This window comes from Orbicella faveolata, unplaced genomic scaffold, assembly GCF_042242905.1.
Source record: "Orbicella faveolata isolate gen_17 unplaced genomic scaffold, um_ofav_v1 contig_34, whole genome shotgun sequence".
Classification (NCBI taxonomy): Eukaryota; Metazoa; Cnidaria; class Anthozoa; order Scleractinia; family Merulinidae; genus Orbicella; species Orbicella faveolata.
In genome coordinates, this window is record NW_028301563.1 from 21,986,289 (window position 1) to 22,000,000 (window position 13,712).

General features: G+C 38.5%; 1 protein-coding gene across 2 annotated transcripts; it reads right to left on the bottom strand.

The window, feature by feature from the left end:
- Positions 1 to 668: 668 nt before the first annotated feature.
- Positions 669 to 13,117, bottom strand: LOC110042210 (nuclear receptor coactivator 4-B-like). Of its 2 annotated transcripts, XM_089272172.1 has the most exons (3): positions 12,958 to 13,117; positions 12,785 to 12,876; positions 669 to 4,528 (listed from the first exon to the last, which is right to left on the bottom strand). In XM_089272172.1, exon 3 carries the CDS (start codon positions 4,510 to 4,512, stop codon positions 2,851 to 2,853), a length of 1,662 nt encoding a protein of 553 aa, XP_089128298.1. In that variant the 5' UTR covers positions 4,513 to 4,528; positions 12,785 to 12,876; positions 12,958 to 13,117; the 3' UTR covers positions 669 to 2,850. The 2 variants fall into 2 exon arrangements, with proteins under 2 accessions (XP_089128298.1, XP_020603214.1); XM_020747555.2 differs by lacking the exons at positions 12,785 to 12,876; positions 12,958 to 13,117 and adding an exon at positions 10,900 to 11,036.
- Between the last annotated feature and the right edge of the window lie 595 nt (positions 13,118 to 13,712).

The following is a 13,712-nucleotide window of genomic DNA, read 5'->3' on the forward strand; positions in this document are numbered from 1 at the left end:
CTCTGTTTCGGATCTACCTCATTGTTCTTACACAGAACAATGGGTGCAATTCTTCTCCAATTCTTATTCAGCGATCTGTGGAACAAAGACCAGTTTGGATATACTACTATTCACACACAAGCATTAACATAGTCACTTTATCGATGTCTCAGCTTTTAACTCAAAAGCATTAAAATAGTCAATTAATCAATGTCTAAGCTATTCAAACACAAGCATTAAAATAGTCACTTTATCAATGTCTAAGCTTTTCACACACAAGCATTTTAAAATAGTCACATTACCAGAGTCCACGCTATTCACACACAAGCATTAAAATAGTCACTTTACCAATGGCTGAGCTATTCACACACAAGCATTAAAATAGTCAATTTACCAATGTCTGAGCTATTCGCACACAAGCATTAAAATAGTCACCTTACGTAAGTCTAAGCTATTCACACACAAGTATTAAAATAGTCACTTTACCATTGTCTAAGCTATTCACTCGCAAGCATTTAAATAGTCACTTTACCAATGTCTGAGGTATTCACACACAAGCATTAAAATAGTCACTTTACCAATATCTGAGCTATTCACACAGAAGCGTTAAAATAGTCACTTTACCAATGTCTGCGCCTTGCAACTTCACTTATATTTTTCACGCAGAAGCATTAAAACAGTCAGGAAACTGATAGAAAAACAATGTCCAATTTTATTGCTATCCAAAATTATATAAGAAGTCACATTGTTCTCTTTAGATTGGTTCTTACTTAGGAGAACTGACGTATAATCGTTATCGATGACATCATTACAACTTGTTTTAGTTTCTTTATTATCTATAACAAAAAGATTCCATGTTTTTGTGCGTCTGTTCAGTTATAGATCGCAGAAGACTTCAAAATGTGGTAAGAACATCAGTGACCCACTCAGCTATCTGCTCATGCGCCACGTCTTGTCCTTACAACATTTTTGATGTCATCTCTGATCTATTACTGAACAGACACTGTAACATGGAATCTACTTGTTAACTACATACAATCCACTTGATGAATGGATAGCAGTTTATACTACAGTGTACGTGTAGTAATATAAATATAAACCAAGCACCAGTACACGTTATTCCCGTCCTAGATCCTAGTCCCCCTGTTAAGTTGCAGTAGGCTCCGGTGTAATTCACGTCGCTCTCAGATTAACTACATGTTCATAAAACTAATCTACATTTTACATTTAACCCCAACATAACCTTTCCCCATTAAGAATACGGTGTACTTAAACAATCAGTTTTTAATTTACTGTCCCATGAAAGCATCATTCCAAACCATCAAATCCATTACCAAACCCCCCTCCTCCCACCCCCTCCCCTCAAAAAAAGAGACATAATAAATTCCTGCTGTCTGGTTCTAACCACCTGAACTGAAAAAAAGTTGAACTCAGTGGAAATTAAATTTGACAGACACAACCCTAAAAGGTTTTAACTAGCACAAGACAAACTTTTCCTGACAAAAGTATTTTGCGTAATATAAAATCCCAGATACAGGACCTGCACTTACAGCTGTACCCAACTTGATTAGGAATTGGCATGTAATCAGGCTACATGTAGCTTATCTACACAAGGCATCCAATAATGGATGGATAATGTATAAATAGAAAAATAGTGAATCCTTATATGTCATGGTCTTTTGAGAGAAATAGTGTTATACAAACAATCTGATCTGCATGCTAAGTGTACTTGCTCAACTACTTATGCAAATTGGCCTACAATAAAGTTCTACTTGAAGAACAATATAGCTCTTCTTTCTGTTACAACATATTGATTTCATTTACTTCTAGGAATTGCATTCTCATAACTGTGTTACTGTCAAAGTGAAAATTTACATGTTTCTAAAGGTTCTCTCAACTAAATTTGTATTTATAAGCATTCCTGATAGAAGACCCTGCTCCTAATCAAAGAATTTTTTTCTGGTGGTGAAACAATTCTCACTACTGGAAACTGCATGCAGACGTTAACTCATGAAATAACTTGCTCTGCAGGTTGTTTCAACAAATTTCATATTTATTTTACAAGTAAAATGTTTGATAGAAGACCCTGCTTCTAATCATCCTTCTTTTCTTTTCTTTTCTTTTCTTTTTTCCCCTTTTTCCTACTATTTGACACTTCTGCTTCTTGCAACTACACATTTATTGGCAACTGTAATAATTATCGTGTTAGTGTCTACATATGCAAATCCATGCTCTACGCTCTACGAATTGCATTCTCATAACTGTGTTACTGTCAAAGTGAAAATTACATGTTTCTAAAGGTTCTCTCAACTAAATTTGTATTTATAAGCATTCCTGATAGAAGGCCCTGCTCCTAATCAAAGAATTTTTTCTGGTGGTGAAACAATTCTCACTACTAGAAACTGCATGCAGATGTCAACTCATGAAGTAACTTGCTTTGCAGGTTGTTTCAACAAATTTCATATTAATTTTACAGGTAAACTGTTTGATAGAAGACCCTGCTTCTAATCATCTTTCTTTTCTTTTCTTTTCTTTTTTCCCCTTTTTCTTACTATTTGACATTTCTGCTTCTTGCAACTACACATTAATTTTATTGGCAACTGTAATTGTGTTAGTGTCTACATATGCAAATCCATGCTCTATGCTCTCTTTCAAAAAATGTGGTTCCAGAAAACATTCATACCCACCCCACATAGGGACACTGGAGCAAAAAATATACAAGAACACATTACAAGTGTTTATTTACAAGTAACAGCTTCTAATTACAGTGCTTTAATTTTTTTTGGTCTTGAACACTGTGAAACATATCATTGAAAATAAGAAGCATAAAACACTACACATACTGGTACCTTCAGCTCTTTTTAAAGACTCTCAGTATAGTTCTTGTGACAGCAGCCAACCATCCTTGGAACTTGCTACCTGATCGAAGACTTTAAACACTCCTTTAGAACACAGGGTTGGACAGTTTTTACACCTCTCAAATGAGCTACCTGCCAGCCACTTGCATATGTCTTTATCTGTAGAAGGATTTAAAAGCCAGTGGTTCTTACCAACTGGAAGAGAGTCAATGTAGGACTTCACTCCACTTGCTGCGAGCTCTTCAGCGTCTCTGTTATCAGACCCTTGCTCACTGCGGGGATGCAGCCAATGCTGAGTAGATTGAGCAGCCAGATTATCTTTATATTTCTTAATACCAGCGTAGTCCTGGGCTAAAATATTGGTTTTACATGACTGCTTGAATAACCATCTATCATTATCAGGTACTTCACTGGCAAGATAACTTGAGGAAGCCCCAGAGCCACTGCTGTTTTCACCATCTTCTTTTTCTACTGCCAAACGGTCAGACATCTCATTCAAGGTGTCATCCAATTCCACGTCAGAGCACTCTGATGACAATCCAGCAGGGCAATCTGAACATGACTGTGTACTAATACTTCTTGAGAATTTTGTACTGCCTGTACTTTCAACTTTCTTCTTCAGCCACTCATCAACACCTGAAGTAGCGATATTGTTATACGTTATACCAGTACGATTAGTGGGAAGTGCATCTTCTGTGATTCCTGACTTCTTCAACCACTGGCTTGATTCAGACATTTTTACAACTTTGTAGTAGTTGAACTGGCTTAAGGGCATTATAGTAGAATCACGCGTCCTAGAAGAATCCAAAAGCCAGCCCTGGATTTCTGATGTTTTGTTCTTTACCATAGTTGCATCGTTGCCATTGTCTTGCCCCTTGTTTTCTGGTGTTTCCAAAGAATTTTCTTTTTCTACTGTAGAAGTCTTTGACTGGCCTTTGGATAACCAATGCTCTATGGGATGTGGCTTGGGAAAAGGGACTGAGCTTTCTGTGGTACTGGTGCTTGGCACTCTCTTCTGCTGCAGCCAGTCCTGGATATTTAACTCAAAGGAAGGGATTTTGAGGGTATGTTGTGAAGTGTTTGCACCACTGGTCTTCATGAGCCACTTTTCACTTGGCCCTGATGGAGTGAAGAAGGAACTCTTCTTACCAAGTCCAAGCACTTGAAAGTAGGGAACTATCTGCTTGTCAACACCAGGGTTATCAGAAACCACATTTCCAAACTTCTGAATTAGCTCTTGAAGTTCAAAATTCTGGGCAACAAAGTTGATAACCTTGGTTTCTTCAGGAGAAAAGTTCAGGTCACCAAGAGCAGTTATGCTTTCCCTTACATGACATTCCAGGCTTTTAGTGTCAAGGACTTCACCAGTCTGTTCCAGTAATACACAAAGTGACTGCAGTCTTCCAAGAGCCTTGTTGAGTTCCGATTGTTGTTGGTGCAATGCATCTTCTTTAACATGCTGAACCACCTCAACTTGTCCTAGCAACCAGGTTTCTCTGTTTCGTAATGCCTCTAGATGGCGGCTGACACTGTCCCGAATCTGTGACTTCAAATCTGAGGCCGTTGTCTTCAAGCTTCCTTTGATCTGACCAACTTCTGCAATTGCCTTTTGCAACATATCGATGTTACCATACAATTCTCCCAAAAGATCAGTCAGGCCCTGTCTGCACTCCATGATGAAACCTAAGTGTCTAAAAATGGAACAGAGGTTAGCTATCCTGGAAACACTGTTGTTGTTGGGAATGAGAGCAAAGAGAAAAAAATGTCACTCATGGCAATAAAACAGTTAAAATGGAAATTTATATATTTATAACAGCTTTATCTGCATAATAAATATATAAATATCTACATGCAAATAGGCAAGGAAGAACTTAATCCTCATATAGAACTGACCCCCTTAATTAAAATATGTAAACTACATTTACAATAATTGTAATTGTAAAGAATTCTTAACAAATTTCATAAATAAGTATATTACATTATTGGACAATATAACTGAAATAGTGCCAGCTGGCCACCATGTCTTGAGAGGTTTCATCTGACAGTTGAACTGACAGTACTTTGGGTGCATTGCATAAACATGTGTTTTCCTTTTGCCGGTAAATGTTTGTTGGCACTCAGCAAATCTTTAAAAACTTTTCACAGTTAGGAGAAAAAGTGCTAAGGAATTCATTCAAGGTTTGGATATATTGAAAGCTTCCAAATCAGAAGTCGCTCTTTCCACGTTAACGAAAGATGATCTTAGTTATACCAGTCGATATTGACATTACTAACCCTTTGACCCCCAAGGACTTACATACATGCCCTGAGTGGTCATGCTCTTTGTACCACTTGTGACATCATCAATTTATATGTCACCAGATATTCTTGATAAGCAGATGGTAGAGCTGGGATAGATCTATCTGCACATTTTGTTGCACAACACCTGCAATAAGCTTTTTATTTCTTAAGGCTCAACTCAGACTCCTTTAACATTGTTCAGTGATGTCATTTTAAAGCTAAAGACATTATTCCAGATTGATGCATTGACTGACCGGACATTGTGAAATCAGCAATCTTTGATCTTACACTGTAACACTGTGTTCCACAGAAACTTCAAAAAACAAACTTCGAAGTTCAGAGAAATTGTGCAAACACAGGTAAAATTTCACAATCAGTTTCATTTCACCAGTACTTTCAGGTGTTTCAAATGAACTTCAAAATTTGTTTTCAACATGTTGTTTTAACAAATGATTTCCCTCAAGAAGATATTTAAAACAGTCATCCAGAAGTTTGCAATACAGTGTAAATAATCTTGGTACAAAGTTTTTGTCTCCTTGTTATTCAAACTTGCGGCAGATTCCTTCTCAATTATCAACTATTGCTGCACATTATATTAGAACCTGTTTAGAGCAGACACACTGGGTGCTTACCATTTAGCAAAAAAATCCGCCAATTTCAGTTGAAGTCAAATGGAACAGTAATTTTCCAGAAAATCCATTTGGAATAATTTTGTAGACTACCTCCAGAGGTAGTCCTCTTTTTCCATTCGGAACGGAATTGTGGAAATTTCCTTACCATTTGGTAAATTTTCCAGTTTCCAGCCTCTCATCAACCGAAAACAACCAGAAATTGAATTGCAAATGGTAAGCACCATCTTGTTCGGTTGGTTTGCTGATTTTGGAAAAACCCTTACCATTAATTCAACGGTCATCCCAACCAGTTCATTCTGACAAATGGTCAACACCCCCTGTATTAAGTGGACATTAGTAAGTGTCCCAAGGGTGCCTGATTAATACAGGTCTCACTGTATGACATTTAAAGCAAAAAATAATTTGTGTTTCAAAACTTTGTTTTTTACATGAGTTTCAGTTTCACTGTGAAATGAACATTTGTGAACACTTTTAGGCAACCAAATTTTTCCATCTGATCACTGAAGAAATGTTCAGTTGCCATTTGGTGCCTGTCAAAACACTAAATGTTTGCCAATCCAATTTGTTTTTAACCCCTTGAGTGCCTGACCACTACGTATGCTGTGTGCCACACCATTTTTCTAGTAAGAACCTTCTCATGCCATAAGCTTTTTCATTTGAACTACGAACATGTGCACATTTTCTGAAAGGTCATAAATGTGTCTCTTCAATGCAGTTAATTTCACCACGGTTGACGTAAATTTGATATCCATATGATGTCAAAGTCGTATGGATATTTGGATATGTCAAAAAACCTCAATGAGCTGTGACATTTGGAAAAAAGTTCTGTATGGCACGGACTGACAGTCAAGGTTTTCAAAACACTTGATGATTGGCAGTCTGAATTTTTTAAATTCTTGTAAATCAAAAGAACTTGGCTGTGGTTCATACAAGTTTGATGACCTTTTATTCAAGGACTTTTCCAGGACTTTTCAAGGACTTTTCACAATGTTCAAGGAGTCCGTTTCCACAGGCACAATTATCACATTTCTCCCCAGTCACTCCAAAAAAGCTGAATTTCCATTTCCACATGATACAAAACCGAATGAGGATAATATCACTGGCTGTTCACCTCCAATTCTACTGTTGTTTTTGTGCCTTTCACTTTTCATGTGTAATTTCAATGCAGACTCTCCCAAGTTTGAAATGTTGATCATTCGATCACAGCATTTGCAGAAGGCCTTTTTCCTGTCAGCTTTAAACGCAGTCAACCAGCCAGGTGTCTGGAAAACCCGAATAGCGAATATTCCTGAATAGTGCAAATAGTCTCAAATAGTGCGAATAGTGGCGAACAGTCCCGAAAAGTGACAAATAGTGGTCAATAGTCACTGCTTTGGACCTAATGTCCTGTGTTAATTAATTATCCAAATAAGCAACAGAATTTCAGTGAATTTATTACCTTTTCTTCTCCAGACTCAGGCTAGGGCTGTCCATCACTGACATTAAGAAAACAGAAAACACAAGGATGACCTAATAAAGACGAATTAACGCTTTTGCAGCAGTTAAAACAGAAGTAATTACATTCAGAAACTCTTTTTGTCCTGATAAGCGTCTGTGCTTTTTAGCGAGAAAATCCCATCCTACATTGCTGTGAGGTTGACTGCGAGATACTGGGTAACCTATTTGCCACTATTTGCCACTATTCGAGACTGCTCCACACTATTCGCACTAATCGAGACTTCATACTATTCGCTATTCGGGACTATTTGCTGTTCACGACTATTCACTATTCTGGTTTTCCAGACACCCCAACCAACCTTTGTACTTGGAATTAAGTTCCCACTGTCGATTATAAAAGCGGTTTCCTCTTTGACCTTTTGAATTCATTGAAGACACAATAAACAGGACTAGAGTCAAATAAATTTCACACTTCAAGCTACATTTCCCTGGTGGTTTTATTTGCTTAGACGGGGCCTACACAATACACCTGGGAAACCCCATTGAAGGTGCAGTTACTTATATGCTTTGAATGAGAAACACTGAATTGTCCTGCTATTAAAGGCTTCGCCATTTTGAGACAATAACTGAGTTTCTCAACTGATGTTAGATGTTATACGCAATCTTTTTAATCTTTTGATGTCAAAACGAACTTATTTTGCTGTATTCTCAAGTATTCGAGGCTTTTTCATAAAATTCAAGCACTGCTTCTTCAACTTCAAGGAGTTTTCAAGGAGAAAATCATTTTCAAGGAGTTTTCAAGGACCTAGCAGTTTTTCAAGGAGTATTCCAGGCATGTGCCAACCATGTTGGCCAATCCAAGCAGTGATACCATATGTCGATTAAGAATCTGACATAAACTGACATCAAAGTTTTCAGAAACCTTTCATATGATATAATATTTCTTATGCATGAGAAAGAAACATGAAAAGTTTGTGAAAATCATGTGAAAAACATATGAAAATTGCCCTAGTTTTATTGCTTTGTCACTTTGTTTTCATTTATTTACTTCCAGTAGTGAAAGTTGGGAAGTTAGTCATTTTACCAGATATGACTCACACTCCTGGCCATGTTTAACCCCTTCACTGCTACAAGGACGTACTGAGTCTGTCTCAGATTACACACATGCTACAAGGACGTACTCAGTACGTCCTAAAGTATCGCATTTACAAGTATGAAAACTTAAGCACACTGTGAAAACAATGAAACCGCATATAATTAAACATATAAGGGCCTGGTAACAAAGAATACATTTGGTGAGAAATGTATGATGTTTGAATCTTCACTTTGTGCCACACATTATTTGTCATATCAAGTCAATGCCAGCCGCCATCTTGGTTGTGCCACAAGTATCTTTTCGAGTGTCTAGCAAGAGTTCTCTTGCTAGTTATGAGTAGATTTACAGTCAATGATGTCCTGGAAAGCATCAGGGATGTTTCTGACGACAAAGTAGATATTTCTGACTTGGAAGATGGTGGTGACGATGACTACATGTCTGAGATTATTAACTGACATTTTTCATCAACAAAATGTACAAATAATGTAAAGAATGGTTAGTTTCCTTCAAACAATTGATTTCTGAAACTCAGGCATTTTTATAGGCTTGATTACCAGCTGCTGTTCAGGAGAGGAGCCCGCACTCCTCCCCCGAACTCACGGCTGGACTCGTGGACTTGGCATTGTTAATTTCAACCAATAAGAAATCTGCCTGCCAGAATCGAGCAGGCTGCATAAATTAGCTTTCTCGCAGTAGCAAAGAAGTCGTGCAATATGAAGTACCATCACATTAGTGGGACATTTAACCAAATACCATCAACTGATGAAATCTTGCCTGATCTAAACCATAGTAGCCTGTGTTGCAGCCAGACGTGTCATAAAATCCCTGATATAGTCCGGCAGTTTAGACTGTCTACGACACAGGCTAAAGCATAGTGGCATATACAACACGGAAAATAGTCAGCAGACTTATGCGTTAGAATCTATATTTGAATTATGTGGTGCCAGAATGTCAGATAACGAACAAAGAGAGGGATAAATGCAAACATTGATCTCAAGAAACAAAGCACTCAGTCAAAGTGATGCGTACGATAGTCTTCTTGACGGGAAGTGACACCAGTCTCTGGCGAAGCCAGTCCAAAATAAATTTTTAAATGAGCCAAAGCAATCCGAACTAGCAAAACATAAACATGGTGTCAACACCACACATGTACACACCATACGACTTATGTGTGACCTTTGACATGACAGTTGCTACACCATAGTCGAACAGCTCTGCTCTACTTTTTTTAAAAAAAAGTCTTCTATATAACACAGCATGTAACTGCATGTATTCCGCAACAATGTGAAACAAAAAAGGTCAGAAGGCCAAAATTAAAAGAGGAAGTGGCGAAAATACCACAAATTTTACAAGCCATAGGCGTCATGTGGGCCTGCCTATGATTGTCATCAGATGACATTTCCGGCCACCTGAAGCGCCACATTAATTTAATTATGAATTTACGTCTCAGACATGCTTTGCCACTCACGCATCCAGCCATCTCTTCTCAGGGAACGTAGACCGGACTTGAGAAAGAGGCGGAAATCGAACCTAGCATTTTTAAAAACACATTATTATATGGCCTGTGATTGTAACAGATGTAATGTGCGCTCTGATTGCAGGGCATTACAATTTTTCCCGTAATGCCCACACAAAAACAAATCAAAAAAACAAATCAAAAAAACAAATCAAAAAAACAAATCAAAAAAACATATAATAAACAACTTATTCACCTCAAATGTTCGGTCTTTACAGGAAAATCTCAAACCTTGGCCTTGCCGTATTGACTGAGCGATATATAGCAAGTTCAATGTGGCAAGGTATAAAGACCGAATGTTCGAGGTTAATAAGAAGTCAATAATTTAATTTAAAAAATCGAGAAAATCCCATTTTAGGCCCGCAAAGGGGTGAAAACATGACCCGCAGCGAATGGGTTAACTTAAGCTAAAAACAAACATCTCAGGTGCTCTTTCCAACCACTTCGATAGATTTTCGTGATACAGGCAATATAGGAATAAATAGGCTTACTAAAGTAAACGTAACAACGAAGACAGCAATTCGTAATTTAGAGGGAAAAAAGTTATGCTCACGTACGCCGACTTATCAACGACTACACACTACAGTATCTCCTTAACTGTTGTTGTGCCAGACGGCAAAGACCACGGTCAGTTTAACAACAGAAGGTAAACCGAGGCACTCACCTTAGCCATTTGCTTTCATTTTCGCTGTTTATAGTCATCATAAACACCCTAAATAAGCTTACCAAGAAAAAGAATTTAACCATGGACGTGCATTGCCACGCTGATTGCCTCGGTGGTAAACTTTTTTTCTGGCTACGGGCCTGGGGTCCGTTTCTCGAAAACCCCGAAACTTTTCAGGCCCGCAAAGCCATTTTTAATTAATATCTAACAACAGAGAGGTGTATTCGCCTGAAACTTCTTGTATGAAGAAACCCTCTGTTCAATTTAAGAATATGTGATTAAACAGCTCTTCAATCATGTGGTTTGAGATTTTGCTGCGGCTTACCGGGTGCGAAAACATTTCGGGACCTTCGAGAAACGGACCTGAAAAGGCTTTCTTAAATGGATAGGAGATCGATTCAACTCGTTGAGGATACAGCTATGGAGAACACCCTTACCAGAATTAGAAACTTCAGAGAAAGACGATCAAATCGCTCTTTGTAGTTCTTCTGGCTACAGGAAAAGTCCAACCTTATCGGCAACCACGTAAAACGTTTGTGTTCCCGAGACAGACACGACAGGACAGCGGGTATTAGTATTGAGCTCACTGCACCAATCAAAGAGAACATTATATAAGGGAGCTTATGGGTAGTCAATTGTATTGATAAGAAACATACTTTGATTGGTCCATTGTTATTTGCGGAAACTTGAGAAACACGAGAGCAGGAGAGCACGTGAACCCTGACACGTCTTGAGCAATCTCGTTCCCAGGGTCCTCTCTAGATACCAAGCAAATCAAAGTTGCCCCTAGGAGCTCTAGCCTAGCCATTCAACTTGGAAAATGGACCGGTTGTAAACAGGGACAATTTTGATGCCACTGAACTGACTTTTTAATGCCATACATCATTTATATGTCGAGCCAGTAACATAAACAAGACGAGTTTGATTGTTCAAAACCCCAAACCAGGAGCCATAATCGATTACGGCTCCTGTCAAAACCAAGTTATGGTTTATTACAAATATACAGGAAGATTGTTATTATATGTTGGCTCTATTTCAGAGTCATAGTCATGTAGTTGGATCAAAACAAGTGGACTGCTTTTAGATCAAAGCAGAAGCATTTAAACTCTCAGGCATCTGATCAAAGTTAATTGGATGTATAAACAAGCACCTAGACTTTCTCAAAGCCCGTTTCTGCTAGATTAGATAATTAGGTGGTCCGGCGGGAAACTAGCCTGCAGAACAGGCGTAATTTTTTTGCGTATTTTAGGCGAACAGAGGCGAAAGCGAGGCGAGCGCGAAGTACGAGTCGCGTGCGAGGGAAAGAGCGCGAAAAAAATAACGCCTGTACGTATACCATTGTTCAAGGGCTGTTCCCAAGGGCTGTTCCAAAAACGCGGAGTGCGAAGTGCGGAGTGCGGAGTCTAAACATAAAATCCAAAAAAAATTAAAGAAAAATTAATAGAAAGAAATTAACAAAAAATAGAAATAAAAAATTTAACAGTGAACTAAAAGGATGCCCGTGTTTGCGCAAAGAACTCTGGGATCGTCAGGGGGCAAACATTGCAAGTCGCTAGAAGGAAATTTACGGCGAAAAGTTGTTTCGACGCCCAAGAACATGGTTTTGGGAAGATATCAACGCTTTTTCGCCGTTGTTTTATCGCAAATGTATTTTGGCAATGTTGATACATGGAAAATGTAAGTTTTTGTTTGAATAACTGTGAAATAAGTGGTAAAATTTACCGATAAACTCCTTTTTGCTTGCGTGAGGTTTGTTGTGAAACTTACATTGAAGAGAATATTGAAAATCTCAATACGCGCCTGATCTCGAGAGGCTACCCGGAGCAAATGGTAGAAAAAACCCTCCCAGAAGTTAAATATAAAGACAGAAAAGAAGCTCTAAAGCAGAAATCGAAAATTGCAGAAGGAACTACTACCCTTTGAGTCGGACAATTTGACTCAACCGTCGATACTAAACTTTGGAAAGCATAATCACCCACAAATGGCACTTTTAAATACAAATATTCAGAGGTATATTCAAGGAGCCACCCTTGATCTGTTATAGAAAAATCACTGAAATATGTGCTTGTAAAAGCAAAACAAAGGATTTGAGCAACACAGTAGCCACACAGCATGAGTCGCGCCATAGGCGACCCGAACTCTCAATGTTATCCTTTTTTTTTCACTTTTATGCGAACGTTCAGCCTAACGTGACGTATGGCATATACTATTACACAACGACCGAATTTGACTACACGAAACGTGACTCTGGCCTTGCAGTATATGAAGGGCTTTGCTTGGAAAGTCAATTATTCTTATATTTTGTGAATAAAATCTACTTACCCTGCTACTGTGTTGTATTCTTTGTTGTTTGCCAGCTCCTCAGGCTGATCTAACGCGATTTCGGCGAGTTTTCGTTCTGTGGGTTTCCACTACTAAAAGAAAGACAAGGCCGGACACTGATTTCCGGAGTGCCCGCCGCTCGAAGCGAATAAATCCACTGAAAATAACCCTACCGGCTCAATTCCTCCGTAGAATCGAAGAAGAGATGTTGAAGTTCCATGTCAGTTCACTCGCTACGCGATTCCGTCCACAACGCCTTCGCAACGATACATTTATTTCGAGATTGCTTCGCTCGCAAATTCGAAAACAGCCGCTTCACAAAAGTTAGGACACTTTCGCGGTGTTGGGTAACTATAATTAGCCCGACCTGACCGGGGGTAGTCAGCAACGATTTGTCAACAGTCAAACCAAAATGCTCCCCGGGTACTCTCGTGCTTTATTTGTCAAACCCATAGAGGGAGTGCCCGGTTACCCGAACAAGGTGTCTCCCAACACGATCGGTTTTTTCCGATACTTCAGATGCCTTCCAGGTTCAGCATACGTGTGACAGTTTGGCACTTTACGTTCTGACATCTAAAATGATCCACACTAATGTTTAAGATAAGATCCCTCTAATCCCTCTAGACATTCAGATCAAACTTGCTTTCACCAAAGAAATGCTTGTTGCAAAATTACTTCTATATAATGCTGTAAGGGAAATGACCAAAAAATAATATCGAAGTCCTTTACTAATACATATCGGCCTCTACATTGCTAGCCCAATAATGATTGTCATTTCAACAAAAACAACTCACTTTACATGTTTACCCCGATTTAGTAGTTTAAAATTCTTTCTAATGATTTTTTTTTGAAAAATAAAGGGTTGTGAAAGCTCCCTGAAAGGGAGCTGGTTTAGTATTGATCAGTAAAACCAAGTTTACCTCATTCA

Excerpts from the sequence above, each read along its gene's own strand:
- LOC110042210 (XM_089272172.1), bottom strand. The coding sequence starts at position 4,512 with ATGGAGTGCAGACAGGGCCTGACTGATCTTTTGGGAGAATTGTATGGT.